Source organism: Leucoraja erinacea, chromosome 1 (assembly GCF_028641065.1).
Source record: "Leucoraja erinacea ecotype New England chromosome 1, Leri_hhj_1, whole genome shotgun sequence".
NCBI lineage: Eukaryota > Metazoa > Chordata > Chondrichthyes > Rajiformes > Rajidae > Leucoraja > Leucoraja erinaceus.
This window is the reverse complement of record NC_073377.1, coordinates 29,735,115-29,755,728: the sequence shown is the minus strand read 5'-3', so window position 1 is coordinate 29,755,728 and position 20,614 is coordinate 29,735,115. Positions and strand designations below refer to the sequence as shown.

Genomic DNA, 20,614 nt, shown 5'->3' with positions numbered 1-20,614 from the left:
GCAGAAGATATCTGTAGACACTAAATCCATCTACTGGTCTCCCAAATACTTATTCATACTGTATGTATGTATGGGCTGCACATATATTGGATGTTCATAATCTATGGAAAACCAGTGGTTTAGTCAATTGATTAAATTTAAGAAAATATAGATACTGTTTTGTACATAGCAAGCAAGGAACCATAAGCAAAAAGTATCTAAATGTGTTATTAGTGACTTATCAACAACAAAATAAATTAATTTTCTCATTTACAATCAGGGAGATGTCCTACTTGGATAAAATGTCCTCACTAAACACTGTTGGTCTCAACTAACCTGATAGTGAGGTCTGTGGTTAACTGTCACATAAATCATAAGGATCTTACCTTCACAGTACATGGAGAAAAAAAATAGTGCTTGATTAAGGACGCATTTGAACTTAGTACAGGTGCACAACCTTTTATCCGAAAGCCTTGGGACCAGACACTTGTCGGATTTCGGACATTTTCGGATTTCAGAATGGAAGATTTTTAGCGTAGATTAGGTAGGTAGCGCGGGCGGCTTGAAAAGTCTGGAGCAGCTGCCTCCTCCCCGGAGACCGGGAGAATCATTGCATAAATGTTAGTCAGTTAGTTTGGAGGGATTTTATGTGGTGGTGGTGGTGTAGGGGTGAAGGGGGAAACTTTAATTCTTAGTCCCCTACCTGGTCGGCGACTCCCAACCTCGCGGAGCTGGGGGCTCCGTCCGGCCGCGGGCGGCGCCGGTTGTAGCTCCGACCCCGGCAACTCTACCCCTGGCTGCGAGGCGCTCCAAATCCAGCGCCGCCCGCGGTCGGACGTCCCAGCTCCGGGAATGTCGGGAGTCGGCGTCGTCGCAGCGCTGGGATACCAGCGGGGAGCGGGCAATGCCTTACCGGGTCGCCGTGCGGCAAGCTCCGGAGCGCTGTGGCCGCCGACACACAACATCGCGGAGCGTCGCTGGATTTGGAGCCGCGGAGCTGGGGGCTCCGTCCGGCCGCGGGCGGCGCCGGTTGGAGCTCCAACCCCCGGCAACTCTACCCCTGGCTGCGCGGCTCCAAATCCAGCGACGCTCCGCGAATGTTGGAAGAAGGCGGTCACAGCGCTCCGGAGCTTGCCGCACGGCGACCCGGTAAGGCATTGACCGCACCCAGCGCTGCGACGCTGCCGACTCCCGACATTCACGGAGCTTACGTCATACCGTATGTATGGATTTGGAGGCCTCGCAGCCAGGGGTATATTGCCGGGGTCGGAGCTACAATGGCGCCGCCAGCTGGTTTACCGGCCACATGCGGAATTTACTGAACGGCGACCCTGTAAGGCATTGAGCCGCAAGGAACCTCTCCGACCAGGTAGGGGACTAAAATTAAAGTTTACCCCTTCAACCCCCCTTCACATAAAAGCCCTCCAAACTAACTGACTAACATTTAAGCAATGATTTACAGATGTTTAAGCGTCTCCCGGTCTCCAGGGAGGAGGCAGCCGCTACAGTAGTACAGACCTGGGTTGACCGTGGGTCGTTTTGGGTCAGGTTTGGCGCCAAACGCGAGCTTTGGTGCGCAGACGACATCTGGAAAAAATGGACGGTTTTCGGAGCTTTTCGGTTTCTGGAACAACGGATAAAAGATTGTGCACCTGTACATACATTTATCCAAAATAATGTATTATATGGGCAATCATTTTTAATTTTCACTTTGAAAGGTGCACTAGAATAGTAGAAATCAAGATTGTTTAAACATTTATTTTGTAATGTCCCAATGTATCCAAACATCAATCACATAGTTTCTAACTGACTGTTCATGCATGAGATTTTAATAGCAGTCTTCTAGCATGATGGGCATGGTGCTCCAACTTATTATTCTGTAAACAGAAATTGTATCACACTCAGAGGAATTACATAAATTACAGGGCAAGTATATAAATCAACTTACCAATGATATTCATACCACATTTAAGGTTAATTTATTAAGGTTTTAAGAATGGCGTTGTATCATAGAATGATAGAACGCAGAAAATCTTTCAGCTCATCGCTCAAATGTCAGCCTATTTAGTGGAGCTATCCGATTAATCTCTGTCTTTTTCCTTTTTAGCTGTAGTCTTGAAATTGTTTTTCAGCATGCATACTGTATATCTAATTTACATTTGCATTTTGCCATTGGATCCGCTTCCCCCACCCCTTTAGGCAGTCACATTGTAGATCACAATAATTCTCCATGTAAATAAAAAGTTTCATAGAAACATAGAAAATAGGTGCAGGAGTAGGCCAATTGGCCCTTTTGAGAACACCGCCATTCAATGTGATCATGGCTGATCATTCACAATCAGTACCCCATTCCTGCATTCTCCCTTGAGTCTGCTAGCCCTAAGAGCTCTATCTAATTCTCTTTTGAATGCATCCAGTGAATCGGCCTCCACTGCCTTCTTAAGCAGAGAATTCCACAAATTCACTACTCTCTGGGTGACAAAGTTTTACCTTATCTCAGTTCTAAATAGCCCACCCTTTCTTTATTCTTAAACTGTGGTCCCAGGTTCTGGACTCCCCCCACACCGGGAACATGTTTCCTCAATCTAGCGTGTCTAATCCCTTAATAATTTTATACGTTTCTATAATATACTCTCTCATCCTTCTAAATTCCAGTGCATACAAGCTCCTTCACATCTGGTTCTCTTTTTATTTACCTAAATCTTTGTCTTCTGGTTACCAGCTGTCAGAAATGAAACTAAATGTGAGGAGGTGAGTACATCACAAAATCCACAAAATCTCTTAACATTCACTGTACAGAAGGTGTCATCAAGTCTATATTGGCTCTATGCAAAAACAATCCTGCTTGTCCCACTCTGTCCATCTTCCCACTCTGTCCATTTTGCCCCATAATTATTTCCTTTCAAATACTTATGGGCAGGGTGAAATTTGGTAAAGGTGCAACTGGTAGAGGTGCTTCCTCATCGCTCCAATGACCTGGGATCAATCCTGACCCCTGACGTATTCTGTATGGAGTTTTCATGTTCTTGCTGTAAACAAATGGGTTTCCTCTGGGTGCCTGATTTCCTCCCACATTATTACAAAGACTTGCATGTTAGAGGGTTAATTGGTTACTATAAATTGTCCCTAATGCGTCAATAAATGTTTTAATCTGGAACAAGTTAATGAGTCTGGAGAAAATAAAGTGGGAGCAGTCTATAATGGGCACGATAATTTACAAAGGCTCTGCGGGCCAAAGGATCTGAGATATAACACTATGACTTATCCAGCTCTTTTTTTTTTTAACTCGACCCAAGAATTTGTCTGCACAGGTACAACTATGACAAAACTCCACACCCTAAGAACTTCTTGTGTAAAGAGGTTTGACTTCATGTCACAACTGGAAACCATTAATTTTACCCACATTTAATGCCAGAAACCAAAGACAAATTTCTCCTCCATCTTCGCCATGGCTATCTGATCAAACCACTTTGCCTTTTAATTTAAAGATTACTACTCGATCATCCGTCAGAAAAAAGGGCCTCAAAATATTTAGTCTGGCACGCAAGTGTTCTGTTCGCATCAATATTTTGTAAATTCCCCAAAGACTCCAACATTTAAAAAAAATATTTAGATCGAAGCATCCACAGTGTTCGAAATTGGATCTAATCAAAGTCCCTTATGTGTTTAATGTAAATTCCTACATTTTCAATTGTATTCCTTGGAATACTTTTACCTAGATATACATCTCTTTTCTGTCTTTTAAGCCTTGCCTAACTACGAGTTACTTTAATTCTCACCCTTCTTTCAATCTAATCTTTCAGCCTTTTGTTCTAATGAATCTTATTGTAAGTGCAAGGAACAATATCAAGATACAAGATACATTTAATTGTCATTTGGTCCCCTTGAGGTCCAAACGAAATGCCGTTTCTGCAGCCATACATTACAAACAAATAGACCCAAGACACAACAACACAACATAATTTACATAAACATCCATCACATCATTGTGATGGAAGGCCAAAAACACTTATCTCTCCACTGCACTCTCGCCCCCCACGATGTCAGAGTCAAAGTCAAAGCCCCCGGCTGGCGATGGCGATTGTCCCGCGGCCATTAAAGCCACGCCGGGTGATGCGAGGTCGCACACCGGGTCTTGGTGTTAGAGCCCCTGGCGTGCGCTCGCAGAGTCCCGAGGCCATTCCAAGCCTCGCGGGGTGGTGCTGTAAAGGCCCCTCTCCAGGAGCTCTTCGACCCCGCAACTCGGACGGGGGAAGTCGCCGTTGCGAGAGCCCTGAAAAGCGGTCTCCCTCCAGGGAGCCGCGGGCTCCCGGTGCCACCGTCCACAGACCTGCCGTTGGAGCCTCCGACTCTCCGGTAGCAGCAGCAGCAGCAGCAGCAGCAGCAGCGCTCCTCCACCGCTCCACCCGCTCCGGACTCAGCCAGCCCCGCGACGGCGACGGTGAGTCGTAGCACCAGAGTCCCCGGCTTCTTCCTGTTGGAGGCCGCTCCTCGTTGCGGCCCCAACGACAACGGAAACCCGACGAAAAAAGGTTGGGTCTCCAGTGCAGGGAGAGATTTAAAAAGTTTCCCCCTCCCTCCCCCCCACCCCCCCACACACACACACCCCAACAAAAAATAACAAAAACTACATTAAAACACAGACAAAAAATAATAAACCGCGGACAGACTGCAGAGGCCGCTGCTGACGAGAGTCGCGCCGCCCACCGGATATCTATATCACCATCGATATCACCAATATCTAATTTTCAAATGGGCACATGATAACCTTCCAGATTCATCATTAGTTCAAAGTTTTCATATAAAGATTTTGCAATTTATATTTACCATATACCTGTCCAAATGCTTTTTAAATATACCGGCATCTACCTCCCTCTGGCAGCTTATATACCCACCACCCTCTGTGTGAAAAACTTGCCCCTCTAAATTTTTCTCCTCTCATCTTAAAACTATCTCCTCTAGTTTAAGACTGTCCTACTGTGTGAAAAAGGCTATGACTATACCCTACCCATGTCCTGCCTAATTTTATAAACCTCTGTAAAATCATTCCTCAGCCTTCTTCGCTCCAAAGAAAGCAGATCCAGTCAAACTCTCCTTATAAATCAAGCTCTCTAATCCAGGCAATATTCATGTGGAAGGTTTTCTGCACCCTCTCTAACTTAATCACATAGTTGTTACAGTAAGTTGATGAGAACTGCATACAATACAAGTGCAATCTGACAAATGAGATGTACAACTGTCATGTGACTTCCCAACTCCTATACGCATTGCCTCGGCACAATGACGCCAAGCATAACATTCACTTCTTCACTACTCTGTCTACCAGTGTCGCACTTTAAGGGATCTGTACTCCAAAGTTACGCTGTTCAAGAACACTCATTGGGTCCCTACCATTTGTTGTGTATGTCTTGGTCTTGTTTATCTTCCAAAAATGCATTACTTTTACTGAGCATTACTGAGTTAAATTATATCAGCCATTTCCTTGACCACTTACCCAGTTAATTTGTTGTAAAATTGACACAGTCTTTTTCACTGTCCACTATACAACAAATTTTGGTGGAATCTGCAAATATGTAAATGTCATTACATTTTCTTCCAAATCATTAATATGTATGACAAACAATAAAGGGCATCGCTATCAAGCCATTTTGTACCCAATCTGCTATCTTCCCCCGTCCATCACCCCACCATTTTCATTCACCTCACCTCCTCAAAATAAATGCAATGAAATTTGTGAGTTACGATTTCTCACAAACAATGTCACACTGACTATTCCTAATCAACCCTTTCCTTTCCAAATGCAAAGAAACTCTGTCCTTCAAAATCGCTTCCAGTAACTTTCCCACTGCTGGTTCAAGATTCACAGGCAAAGTTCAGTGGCTTGTCTTTGCAGCACTTCTTAAATGAAGGCACAAAAGTAGTCATCTTCGAATCTTCAAGTACCTCACTCATGGCTGACAAAGTTAAAACAAGTTTGGGAGAACCCCAGCAATCTCCTCCCTTGCTTCCCAGGGTACAACTGGTCAAGCAGCATTTCTTGAACCAATAACCATTCCTTTTCCTTCACAGATGCTGCTTAAGTTTCTCCAACAGTTTTTTTTAAACCCAAGATTGTAACTTCTGCAATATCTTGTATTTCCATTAAATCCGTCGAAGCTGCGCAACCTAATTCTGTCCCAGAAGATAACTCAATTTTCCAAAAAAAAAGAATCTCTTCTGCCTGCAACAGCTATTCACCCACACATTCATTTGTTATACCCTATTCCTAATTGCTCGAGCGTGTGCATATGTTCTACACAAACGTCCTGCTTTTTAAACTTCTACCTAACTTATATTCACTTTGTAGAAGCTCATCCCTTTTTCTACCTATGTACAATGTGCACAATAATGTCTGTCTTCAGAAAGTTCTGCAACTGCTTTGACTCTGGCATCAGGGAGGCCATCACCATCCTGTGTTCTCGTCCATGGACAAAGAATCTTCCTTGTAGGAAGGAACTGCAAATGCTGCTTTACACCAAAGATAGACACAAAACACTGGAGTAACTCAGCGGGATGGGCAGTATCTCTGGAGAGAAGGAATGGGTGACATTTCGGGTCGAGACTGAGTCAGCAGTAGGGTCGAGACCCGAAACGTCACCCATTCCTTCTCTCCAGAGATGCAGCCTATCCTGCTGAGTTACTCCAGCTTTTTGTGGCTATTTTCAAATAATCTTTTGTCTATCCCTCTATCGAATCTCTTGTCATTCCTGCTCTCCTAGGCTCCACCCTCCAATGTTGTGCATCATGGCCATGGTGCTAAGGCCACCCCACTTAACAGTATTAAACATACATTACTGAGGGGAAGTCCACATAACAATCCAGCACTCCGTCTACCCCTTCTGTCTTTCTTGGTGGTCACCTAACTACCTGTTGCCTGAACCACAGCTAGACCACCTCCCATAAGGCTCATATATATGATGCTCTCAGCATCACAAGTCTAACAGTAGCTTCACCTGTTCGATGCAGTCAGTCATGAGCTGTAACTGGACACATTTCCTGTAGACATAGTCATAAGGGACATTGGAAGTTTTCATAGTTTCCCACATTCTACAGGACAAACACATGATTGCCCTTACTTCCATCTTACTTCCATCTGTAAACCCCCAAATGCAAAGGAAAGTAAAATATGTCATTCTGATTGTCACTTAATCCCTCCTACCTTCAGACCTTTCACAACCTCAGAACCTTCCCCTTTATTTATTCTTCTTTGTTCATTTCCATTGCATCTTAAAATGTGTTACACCTCAGACTCTCAACATTTCTGATGAAAGGACAATGACTTAAATCTTCAACACCTTCACTATCCACTGCTGCACCCTGACCTGGCAAATAATTCTAGTTATTTCTGTTTTTAAAAATAGGAGATAATGGTGGCTCCACCCAATTTATCTTTCACCTATAGTGCATGTATTTAAAAGAGTGCAAACAAATATCACTTTGGTTATGCAGCATAGCTAATTATTGGGATATGACTGAGGCAAAAATTAAAAATTAGCATCAATATTAATGATGTATTCATTTTGGAAAATGCAACCTCTAAATTAACTGGAATATATTATTTTTATTCCCAGAATGAAATTATTCACACAGATATCATCAAACTTACACTTGATGGGATTTGTAAAGATGCATTAGAAAATTTGCAGCTGCAAATTATGGGTAAGCCATAATATTTAATCATATCATCTGTCAGAACAAGCAATTATTTTTCCCCTTCAAGAATCTTCAACCAGAACTAATGCGGAATCCTATCCACAGTTTTCTGATTCAAATAAATTATAGGCCTTATGGCAATGAGCCACATTTTTTACATGTTAAAACTGGTTTTAGTAGCTAAGGAATGCTTCAAAAATTTCAATTTGCAAATTATGTTTTACATCCTCTTAAATGTTAATTGCCGATTATGTTTAACCCAAGATACTGTACGTGTTTAAAAATGTTCTTGTTGAGGGAAATTACAGTCAATGGGTTAGGGGCTATACATTATTTTGAGCATGGCAGATTTTTAAAGAAAGAAAAGGGAATTTTACAGCTAATAATTGAGTCAGTTTAAGGTATGGATCTGTGCTTTTTTTTGCACAGCAAGTTTCCTTAAACTGCAATGAAATAATGATTGAAGCAGGTTATCTTTTTGGATAGTTGAAGAAGATAGGCTAACCAGAACATACAGGTCTTTAAACTTATGTTTAGGTGTGTTATTATTGTCATGTGTACTGAGGTACAGTGAAAAGCTTTGCTCTGCATGCTATCCAATCAGATCAAATATATCATACATGAATACAATCAAGTCAAACTCAAGTACAATGGATAGAGCAAAGGGAAAGATACAGATTACAGAATATAATTCTCAGTATTGTACCGCATCAGTTCCAAAGTCAAAGTCTAATATTCAGATGGAGGTTGAGTTGGACAGTACCCAAGCTTATTCCTCCCATCAAAAGATGTATCATAGTTTTATATCTCATTAGAAAGATGTACCTCCACCAGTGCCAGTCTGGACAAATGCTCATTGATATAAAAAAAAGGGTCATGGATCCACAATCTCATCTTTTATCCAAGAAGTAAAACAAGAAACTGTGAAATTTACCGAAACATGCTGTTGCAGAATCCATCTAATTCTGACCTATAATTACAGTTCTGTGGAACTCTTGAATCTGTGAAGGCCATTCCAAGAAGAACATGAACATTGAAGCAGAAATAGTACATCTGGCACTTATGCTATACAATAGTATAATGGATGTTCTCTACTCAGACCCATTATCCATTATGCTGAATCTTTAAAAGACGCTGGTCAGGCTATATTTGGAATGTTGTGAGTCATTTTGGGAACCATTTCTGAGGAAGGATTTGCTGGCTCTGGAGAGCGTCCAGATGAGGTTTACAAGAATGATCCCAGGAATGAGTAGATTAACATTTGATGAGCGTTTGACGGCACTTAGCTTATATTCGCTGGAGTTTAGACGAATGAGGATGGACATTGAAACATAAAAAATAGTGAAAGATTTGGATACAGTTGATGTGGAGAGGATGTTTCCACTAGTGGTAGAGTCCAGGACAAGAGGTAAAGGACGTTCTTTAAGGAAGATTAGGAGGAATTTCTCTATTCAGAGGGTGGTGAATATGTGGAATTCTTTGCCACAGAAGGTTGTGGAGGCAAAGTCAGTGGATAATGCAGAGATAGACAGATTATTGAGTAAGGGTGTCAGATTTTATGGTTAGAAGACAGGAGAATGTGGTTAGGATGGAGTGATAGATCAGCCATGATCGAATGGCGGAGTAGACTTGATGGGCTGAATGGCTTAATTCTACTCCTATCACATGACATGATACAATCTCTTATTCTTTTGATTTTTTTAAATGTCGAAAGCTATCAATCTCTTTCTTGAACATATTGATTGACTGAGTCTTCGTGGATAGTAAATTCAAAAGGTTTATCACCCCAGATGAAGAAAGTTCTTCCCTTCCCCATCCTGTATTGGTTTACCTCTTTTTGTCAGAATAGTTAGTTGGCTCTTCATTAAAACAAATTCAACCTTTAAACTGATCCTGTCTATCTGTCCTCTGCTGAGAAAATAGGGAAAATGTTCCATGAGTTGCTTTGTTTGAAATACAGGTGAGTACGTGGCATGGTAGTTTTGAGGTGTGGTTGCGGCCAAAGGATAGAGAATAATTAGGAGAGAATACTTTACAGATAAAATCAAATTTTAATCCCACTGTATTATCTGAAGTTTAATTGTCTTGAGAGTGACCAATATGTTAGGTCCCAAGATAACTTGGACTACTTTCTTCTGCAATACTTCCAAAGCAAAAAACGGAATAGGGAAATGGCATTCACCTGTTATGTGACTCAAATGAAAACTATATCAGTGTTTGGTTCAATGTTCAGAGTTTCACAAAATAGCCAGGAAACATTTGCCATCATATCTTACTCGGGGAAAATATGATTTGTTAAGCACTTAAGTATGAAAACAAAAGCATTGCATGATTATATTTCCATGCAAATGCTTTAAAAAAAACGTGTCCTCCTGTAAAAGCATTAAAATAGGACATTTCCAGTTCAAGGCAATTTTTCAAGATATCTGTTTTCTGAATTGAAATGTAGAGAATGCTTACCATCTCTATACTTTGTCAAATATCTTATAATTGTCCCTCAACAACGCCACCTACATTAATGATGTGACCCTCATTATTTTGTCAAACTCCATTTTGCTAATATTCCATGCCATGGAGACGTAGAACCTATAAACATTCTTGCCTCAGCCTTATTTCATTAAGAAGAACCTTACCGCATGGAAACAGGCCTTTTAGCCCTCCACAGAGAGGGCCAGTTTTGTGCCTCCTCTTTATCTATTATCTTGCAACATGGGATAATCATTCATCATGCCATCTAAATGCTTCTTAATAATTATTGATTTTGTGACAAGTAATAGACCTACGTTTTCAGAACTTCACAGATTGAATATAATGCAATGTGAACCGGAATTGTGAAATCAAGAGCATTTGCTGTGAACTATTCGACAGGCCAGTTGCATTCTTTGAAACTCAATTTGTATTCATATTAATTGAATGAAATAATGGAAGAATATGACATTTAGTATGGCAAAAATCTTATAATTTGTAAAACTTATTCCTTCACATTTTGTGTATTTAAACTAGGCTGTGGAACCTCATTTGACTTCCATAAAAAGAAACCCAATTTGTTTCTTGTTGGCACAGAAGAAGGAAAAATACACAAGGTAATAAGACCAAAAAAATCAATGTGACTAAATGCTCAAGAAAGCAGGCGTAGTGTCAGAATACAGTACATAACATAGTGTAATCTATCAATCAAAGATAGCATTTGAGCTAACACTTGCACTCAGTCTGCCTAGGCCTGCTAGATCTCCCGGTTGCTCACCATCAAACCTCCATTTCCCATACTGATCTCTCTGTCCTGCATTGCCTGAATTAGACCACATGGAACTGGAGGCAAAGTGGCTTATATTCTGCATGGGTGGTTTACAACCTAATAGTATGATCATTGGATTCTCCAATTTTAGGTAATACTCCATACCATTTTTTTCTCTCCACTCCTGCCTCTCCCCCCCCCCCCCTTTCCAGGCACTGCTGCACACCCATTCTCCCACTCTCCAACACTGTCCACTTATATCCCTCTCTCTTTCCATTCACTTCTCTTTCTTTCATATTCTCTCCTGACAAACACCCTTTTGTCTCATTTAGATGCATTTCTATCTCCCGTTTGACCCCTTTTCATCTCTACGCTTTGTCTACAGTTCTGCCAATCAAATCAAATTCCCCACCTGTATCACTTGCCAGGCTTTGTCCCGCCTCCACCTCTTTTCCAGCATGCTCTCCTCCACTACAATTGATGTGAAATAGGGTCCTGACCCGAAACGTCATCTAACCATGTCCTCCAGAGATGCTGCCTGTCCTGCTGAGTTACTCCAGCACTTTGTGTTCAACACAAGATTCCAGCATCTGACTTTTCTTGAGTCCACATCTGAACCTTGGTGTTCCTTATTTCATAAATGCTTATTTTGTTACTAGTGAGAGTACAGCAAAAAATTGCATGATTGACCCAAGTAGTTAACTGAAAAGTGTGGCTCTATTGAAGGACTTGATAGATTTGCTTAAAACAATGAACGGTTTGGATAATGGAGACTCATAGCTGGTTGAATATGATCAGCAATAATAGCCATGGCCTTACTGTAAAGCACTAGTCTTTGCCATTATTGGGAGTGGGAATATTTTTGGAGCCTCCTCCTCTGGCATGACATTCATGTTATTTAACTGATGGTCAATATTATTTTTGATATCCGGGCTACAAAGCTTTGATCTCATATTCATAATCATACTTTATTAGCCAAGTATATTTTGCCACATACGAGGAATTTGATTTGCAATACAGTCATACCAATAAAAAGCAATAAAACACACAAAATCCATTTTAACATAAACATCCACCACAGTGACTCCTCCACATTCCTTACTGTGATGGAAGGCAAGAAAAAAGTTCAATCTCTTCCCTTCTTTGTCCTCCCGCGGTCGGAGACCTTGAGCCTTCCATTGACTGGACGATCTTGGCTCCCGTAGCCAGTGGTCAGGCCCTTGGCATCGGAGGTGATCAAGCTCCCGCATCAGGAGGATCTCAGCTCCCCCCGCGCCAGGCGATTGGACCCTGTGACTTTGGAGTTTTCTGACATCAGTCTCTACCCGAGACTGTGCGCTCCTCGATGGTGAAATCCGCAGGAGCATCGGTCCCAGGCAAGGGATCACAGGATCCAATTGTAAGTCTACAACTCCGCGGTGGGGGCTCAAAGTCAGTGTCGAGCAAGGCTGCCAACTCCTTGATATTAGGCTGCAGAGCGACCGGAGACACGATCCAGAAAACAATCGCATCTCCAGCAAGGTAAGAGATTGAAAAAAGTTTCCCCTGACACCCACCCCCACCCCACATAAAACAAACCAGAGAACATTAACACATACTTTTTTAAACACATTAAAAATGACAAAAAATACAAAAAGACAGACAGACCGTTGGTGAGGCTGCCACTGCCTAGTCTGTTGGTTATGAGATTTAGACTTTAGAGATATCTTAGTTCAGTTTCAAGATGGGACCACTTTAGGTTTGTCCAGTGCTTCTCCTAACTTGCCTTGCCATGCCCGTCACCAAACAAATGTTGATTGCCTGACATGATAGTAATAGTAAAGTGAGGCTCATTCTGGTTCATAAATGCCTCTACCCCATACAGGTTCACATATTTCTCTCTGGAGGATTTGAGTAAAGTAAATGGAGGTGATTCAATGTGTATTCAATGTATATCACACATTAAACATGTACAACCCAAAATGTCAAAAAGCATTTCTGTATTACACAAAGCTAAGCAGGTTCTGGATCACAAATCACACTGCATTCTCTACTGTTCACTAATCTTACCCTATTAAAATTACTGTGCAGAAGTCTGGGGCAATAACTATAAAAGTTTGCTACATTCATTAACTATTCTGCAAAAAGGAGCAATACGTATTATTCACAATGTCAGGTATCTGGGTCACACTAATCCATTATTCTTACAGTCAAAATTATTTAAATTAGAAGATTTGGTTGCATTTAAAACAGCACAGATAATTTTTAGGGTCAAAAATAAAAACTTACCTGGAAATATACAAAAATTATTCAATGAGCGAGTGGGGGGTTATAATTTAAGAAGAATATTTAATTTTAAGGTACAAAGAGTCCGCACGACCAGAAAAACATTTTGTATTTCGGTCTGTGGAGTAGGATTGTGAAACAGTTTGAATGTGGAGTTAAAGCAATGTCCAAATATGAACCAGTTCAAAATGACATACAAAATCCTTTTTTTCACAAGGTACAGGGATGAAGGGGATGGTTGACAAACAGGGGTTAATGTTTATTTATTATTTTATTTATTATTTATTTATGTTTTTTGGTTACTTCATACATATTACTTGTATGTGTATATCAGTTGTATGTATATATATATATATGTCTGTATGCATCTCTAAAAATTGTCTAGGGTATTATTATTATTATTAATTAATTAATTATTAAATATGGAAGAAGGGTTTAGGGAGAAGGGGTGAGATTAAATAAGTTATTCTTCTTCTCATTCCTTTTCGAGCTTGTAAAGAAAAGTGTTGGACATTTAAATTTTGCTTTATGCTTTTCATTGCTTTGCAAATATTGCCTGGAATGTCCAATTGTTTGACTACTTCGATTTTGTTGTTGTTATTTACTTGTTCGGAACAAATAAACAAATAAATAAATAAATAAATAGATATATAGCCACAAAATGGTGGAGTAACAGCAGTTCTGCCAGCATCTTCCCATTTCTTCTATTCAGAGTTGCTGCCTGAGAGGTCCTGCTGAGTTACTCCAGCAATTTGTGTATATCTTCGATGTAAACAAGCATCTGCAATTCCTTCCTACACATATATTCAATGTATCATCAATAAAAAACAATTTCTCATTATTTTAATTTTTAGTGTTCCAAAGCCTATTCCAGTGAATTTCTGGCTACATATGATGCCCATCATATGGCTGTGGATGCATTAAACTGGAATGCCTTTCATCCAGATATCTTCATTTCCTGCAGTTCAGATTGGACAGTGAAGATTTGGGACCACAATTTAAAGTAGGTGAAAATTGAGAATGAAGATGTTTTGAATAGTTTTACAATGCACGATATAAGAGACAGATCTGTCTAGTTTCACATATTGGCTTTCACAGGTAATTTTTATGTAGGATTTTACTTTGTCCCCTTTCATATCATTATTTTTATTCATCAAATTTCTTATCCTTTAATACCACTAAAGTAAGAATAATACAGTCAATCAATTTCCAAAGATTCACTTCTGATTTTTGTTGAATTAACATATTTCAAGTGAGTAACACTGGGAGAGCGTTTGGAATGAGACCTGAAAAAAAATTGCCAGGATTTCTAATCTACTCACATTTTGTTAAATATTAGCAAAGAGATTTGAGAATGTAAACTTATGTTTTGCAATTGGTTCTCTTATTACCATGAGGACATATTTGCATAAATCTTTCTTTGAAACTATATTCTGACGAAAAAGGTGTGGGAGCCCAGGTTGAAATTTACGAATCGTCTGTAAATACAGGAGAGGTGCCGGAAGACTGGAGGGTGGCAAATGTGCCTTTATTCAAGAAGGGCTGCAGGGAAAATGCTTTAACTATAGGCCAGTGAGCTTAACATCTGTAGTTGGAAAGAAACTAGAGGGTATTCTGGAGGATAGGTTATACAGGCATTTAGACGGACAAGGGCTGATTACGGATAGTCAGCAAAATTTTGTACATAGGAGGTCGTGTCTCACAAATCTGATTACGTTTTTTGAAGACGTGACACGAAAAGGTCAATGAGGGCAGAACTGTAGCTGTTGTGTACATAGATTTATGTAAGGCATTTGACAAGGTTCCGCATGGTAGGCTGCTCTGGAAGGTTAGATCGCATGGGATCCACGGAGAGTTAGCTGAATGGATAGCAAATTGGCTCCATGGAAGGAAGCAGAGTGTGATGGTGGAAGATTACTTCTTGGATTGGAGGCCTGTGACTAGTAGTGTGCCTCTGGATTCAATGCTGGGCCCATTATTGTGTGTCATCTATATCAATGATATGAATAAGAACATACACGGCATTAGCAAGTTTGCAGATGATATAAAAGCAAGTGCTTTTGCTGCATGTGGCTCATAGCCCTCCAAACCCTTCCCATCCATTTATCTCAAGAAACTCAAGAAAATATTAAGTCTACGTAAGCCTGTTTCAGTTTCCTGGGTCCAACTCAGAGAGAAGTCCCCCCCCCCCCCCCCCCTTTCCCTCCCAACTCCAGTCCAGTCCCGACCCCCTGGGAAACTGAAGGGAGCGACAATCAACTGCCACGGATACAAATAATGTCATACACAAGAAAGGGCAGATGCTGGTTGACAAAAAGTGAACACACAGTGCTGGAGTAACACAAAGACGCAGCAGAAGTTTGGAAACGCCATCCCGTCACCCATTCACTCTCTCCAGAGATGCTGCCTGTCCCGCTGAGTTAAGGAGTGCCCACGGTAGACTCCCGAGCCACTACGGTAAACTCACGGGCTACTACGTTCTTACCACGAGCTTAACATTTTTACTTCAAGAGTAAATTTGACTCGTGGAAATTTTTCATCATGTTGAAAGGTTTTCACGCGTTAACAAGTTTCCCGAGTACCTGCCGTTAGCGTTACGAGTCACTAAGTTACGTCCACGAGTTCCGACGTTCCCGCTACATTAATTCTACGTGATTACCACCAGTTTTATTTATTTTATACTCGGGATCACTCGTGGGTGGACTCGCAGCGTGAGACAGGGGTTTAACTTTCTCTTGAAAGACATTGGCTGAAATACATAGTATCATTGGCAATTCTTTAGCAGGAATAATCTGATTACGCTTTTTTTCTCATCTTCAGTATGGATGGCTAGCAGCTCTTGTGGAACTCATCCAACCTTTGAGAAGATTTGTTTTCAGGGTTGCTGGTTCTCCATACATTCTCTTCAGTCGACAAACCAGTTGCAAATTTTGTTTAATCACCAATACATTAGTATGAAACATCGACATTGTTCCAGTGGAAGGCAACAACTAACTTGAACAATACAGAAAAAAAAATCCCATGTAAAAAGTCAGTGTTCCATTAAAAGTTGAGTACATTAATATACTGCGACAGATACAATTCCATTTAAAATGAACACTTGGCTTTTTTCTAGCACAATAAATTAGTTTATCCTAGACGCCAATATGTTTAACTACAATAATCACAATTAGTGTATCTTCTCTTCTAGGAATCCAATGTTCACCTATGATCTTAACTCGCCAGTTGGAGATGTTGCTTGGTCACCTTACTCTTCAACTGTGTTTGCAGCAGTAACAACATCTGGAAAGGTAATATATTTTATTGTACTGCATAAGATATTTCTCAGAGCTGTGCCAACTTTTAAAATTATTAGATTTATTAATTATGGTATTTGAGATAGTCATTGTTAGGAGTTGATAGCAGACTTCATTTAGTGCAGTTTCAAAATGGGTTGCATTAGGCTGCTGTTTTTTGGCTGTGCTACATATTCTACAAATATGCTTGGAAATATAAGGATATTGCTGGTACTGCCAATAAGGCTGCCACACTGGGACAGCATCACCACTAGCAAGGAGACACAAGAGTAGGCAGATACTGGAATTCTGAAGTAGGGTTCTGATCGAAACATTCCCCGTCCCTCTTCAGGTCCTGCCTGGTCTTCTGAGTCATACCAGCACTTTGTTTTTTGATCAACAGTAGCAAGCCTGACGTCTCTGTACTCCTCGTCTCTGAACTTCTCGGATGTGGTTCATTTGTTGCTGGAACTTCAGAAAGCTACTGATCACCGTTTTGGTCTGCTTGAGAATGATCTCAACTCTAGCCCATGGAGGCTGATCTACAGTTTGTAGTATTTTAATCCCCACCAACCCAAATCACTGGATGTTTGAATAAGAAGGAACTGCACATGCTCGTTTAAACTGAAGATAGACACAAAAAGCTGGAATAGCTCAGCGGGACAGGCAGCAATTCTGAGAAGGAATGGGTGACATTTTGGGTCGAGACCATTCTTTTGTCTGAAGAAGTGTCTCGACCCGAAACATCACCCATTCATTCTCTCCAGAGATGCTATCTGTCCCGCTGAGTTACTCCAGCATTTTGTGTCTATCTTCACTGGATTGGTCCAGCTTCTGGATTACTAGTTCATTATTTTAAACAGAGCACCCTTACCATAACCCATGCAACCGGAATAAGGGTGTGCAATGGAAACCATTTAAAATTAAGCTTAGTTCCAGATGCACCCAAAAAATGTGAATATGGAGTATTTTACATTCAATGAATCCTTTGGATGCTTTTTTCTTAACAGTCTTGACTGTTCTTACAAATGTTTCTTTTCAAACTATAAAAATGACTGGAAGGAATAATTGGAACAAATATGGAACATTAAAGCATGCTGGGGATTTCTCTGTAACTTAGTTTTTTTCATAAAGTATTTAATGCTTTTTTTCTTGGCTGATCATGCATTCAGTATATCTAAAATGAGATTATGTAGTAATTTATTATAATGTATAGGAGTAAATTTTTCCTTCATTTTTTGCCTCTCCTAAAAAATATGATTAAACTGCAGAAAGTGTCCCTCAGTCCTATGTATGCAGGATAATTTATTTTGTGATCGGGTAATAAAGTGATCTCATATAATCTCCCTCTTATAAATTGTTATTCGTCTTGCACTTAATGAAGCAAATTTTGATTTTCCCTTGGCTCAATTGTATTTCATAAATTGTTGATCCATAAGCGCATACAAATTAGTAATAAGAGCCCATTTAGCCCTTCTGATCTGCTCAACAATTCATTAACATCATGACCGGGTCTATCTCAGCTGTGGTTTCCAGCTCTATTCCCATATCCCCTGATACCTTTTATATCTAGAAATGTATTGACTGCTTTTCTTTGGGACTGGTTTTATTGATTGGGAGAGGGAAGCTACATAATAGTCCTTAGTAAGATGGGGGGGGATGGGGGGGGGGGGGGGGGGGGGGGGGGGGGGGGGGGAGAGAGAGATGAAAGAGTACGGGGGAGGTGGCTGAGAGATGCCAAAACAAGAGATTGTAGGACGTAGTCTGAGCATGGAGAGGATTTGGGTGTAGGGAAATGAGAGAAGTGGCTCTTGGCAGAGAGACATCAGCCACTGCGTAAATTTGCTTTAAGCGTGTTAATAAAATCTTTTATTTCTCCATGACGTCACATCATAAAATATATAAAATGTGTCAAATATATCAAACTGTAGATAATGGGTTTGATTCATAGCCCGCAGCCTTATTTTGGTATCAATTGTTTGGCTTTGAAGATCCAAACAGAAGATGTTGGAAACACTCAGCTGATCATCGAGCATGTGAGGAAAGATAAATAGTTATATTATAAGTATGGGAGGACCCTTCAAATATTTCATAATGGTGTCCTTACAAGAGGCAGAGTGAAAAGATATACAACCAAAATAGTTAAAAGATGCCTGTGGGCTTGTAATAAATATTTATGGCGACCTTTTTTAGGCAACTGTCATAGTCATAGCAGGTTGCCGAGAAACCGGCGACTGGACCACCCACGACAATGTCTCCGACAACCTACCACCTAGTCGACGTCAAGCTACGGCAAGCTACCGACAACCGGCTACCCAATCGTAGCGCCTTAGGACGTCCACCTACGGCCACACCTACAACAACCTGCATCCACCCGCGACAAGCTACAACCCTGTCGACGGTAACTGAAGAGAATTCAGTCACCGGTACCTGACGTAGGTAGACGTAGGTAGTCGCCAATGGTATTCACCAAAGTCAGCACCAGCAACAACCTACGTCACCAGGTGAAAACCTAAGATAGCACGTATGTCAGGAGAAGTCTAGCTACGCTCATTGGCATCAACCCACTGTCACTGAAAATCTTTGAACGTTGAAAATCCAGCAGCAACCAGAAAGACGCTCCGACTCTTTGGGCAACTGAGGAAACGACTCATGACCATACAGGCGACACCCCAGCGACCATGTGGAGACAGCCTAGTCGACTATGGTCGCCTAAAAAATAGCCTGAGTAAGACAGGCCCTTAACTGGAAAACCCCATATTGTGAATTTGCTGTTTTTTTGTGATGGATACAAAATCGAGTATTTCCTGCTGCTTTTTTCTGATTTTAAAATCTCAATCACATCCAGGATAGGAGAGGATTATTACTCTGATGGCTCTAAAATTGAGATTAGGTTTCTTGAACAAAAACAATTAGCCTCCTAAAGACCTCAATACATAGCTAATGATACCATTTCTCCAAAGAGAAAAGATGGGCAGACAGAAAATCAGATTCAAGTTCTGATCTATTTAATGGACGGGCCACTAACTAATTTTTTATGTTGGCAACAGCCTGCCGTTTCACGACACACATCAACTAGAGACAAGCGGACCAGGAGGATATAATGTTGTTAAGACAGTTATCAGAATTTCTCTCTGCTCAAGTGAAGATAAAAAACTAAATGTTATGATTAAAAGCAGCCTTTCGGGAGTTTAAATATGTAGAAAATGTAGGAATAATTAGATTTATTTAATTGTCTGGGTAGATGTCAGAGATGACAATATGGGAGTCAATCAGATTTGTAGGAGCATTGATGAAGGGCTAAATTTGGCAGGACTGTGGATCAGTCTGGAATTCAGGATTATTGGGAGACATGGTTGGGAGAGTCGGGGTAAGAGGGAGTTGATGGAGTGGGGCAGAGTTTAAATTCTGAGAAGCCTGTTGCTTATTTACAAAGTAGAGATGGATGCCAGAAGAGTTTCTCAAAATGATCATTGTCTGGCCAGTTGGGAGAGTCGGGGTAAGAGGGAGTTGATGGAGTGGGGCAGAGTTTAAATTCTGAGAAGCCTGTTGCTTATTTACAAAGTAGAGATGGATGCCAGAAGAGTTTCTCAAAATGATCATTGTCTGGCCAGCTATTCATCCAAAAGGTGGATTCAAATAAGGTAATTTAGAGGTTGCTAATCTTTGCTCACAGCCTTTCTATCTTTACTGTCAATGCATCCCTTAACAACAGTTGGATCTCATACAAGAAGGTGAATCAGAGGGAACGGAGATTTAAAAAGAGCACCAAAGACCAGGTTTGAGTGTTTACCATGAAGGTAGGAGAGAAGCAGCAGCCAGAAGCAGTGAGAACGAGTATTGGCTGTAAGAAGGTGAGAAAGAGGGAACGGAGATTTAAAAAGAGCGGCATTTAGTTGATTAGGTAGCAGATAAAAAATAAGCCCAGCTATAGCGGAGCGGCCTTGTGTGGTGAAGTGCCTTTGGAGGTAAAGTGTGAGTCTTTGGCTCAAGAGTCTTCGGCGAGGAGGCTGAGGGCAAGGAGGCTACACTTGATTCAAAATTTGTGATTTTTTGTCCATTGAAGAAATGGCAGGCAAGTTGGTACAGTGTGTTTCCTGCAGGATGTGGGAAGTCAGGGATGCCGCTGGTGCTTCTGACAACAACACCTGCAGAAATTGTGTCCAAA

The 20,614-nt window shown here is 40.9% G+C and overlaps 1 protein-coding gene across 1 annotated transcript in view; it reads left to right on the top strand.

The window, feature by feature from the left end:
- Nucleotides 1-20,614, top strand: part of dnai1.2 (dynein, axonemal, intermediate chain 1, paralog 2) — a 139,520-nt gene that overhangs the window by 97,966 nt on the left and 20,940 nt on the right. The window contains exons 16-19 of the mRNA XM_055632318.1: nt 7,590-7,677; nt 10,675-10,754; nt 14,026-14,174; nt 16,362-16,461. Coding sequence (XP_055488293.1) covers nt 7,590-7,677; nt 10,675-10,754; nt 14,026-14,174; nt 16,362-16,461 — 417 coding nt within the window. The remainder of the gene's footprint in view (nt 1-7,589; nt 7,678-10,674; nt 10,755-14,025; nt 14,175-16,361; nt 16,462-20,614) is intronic.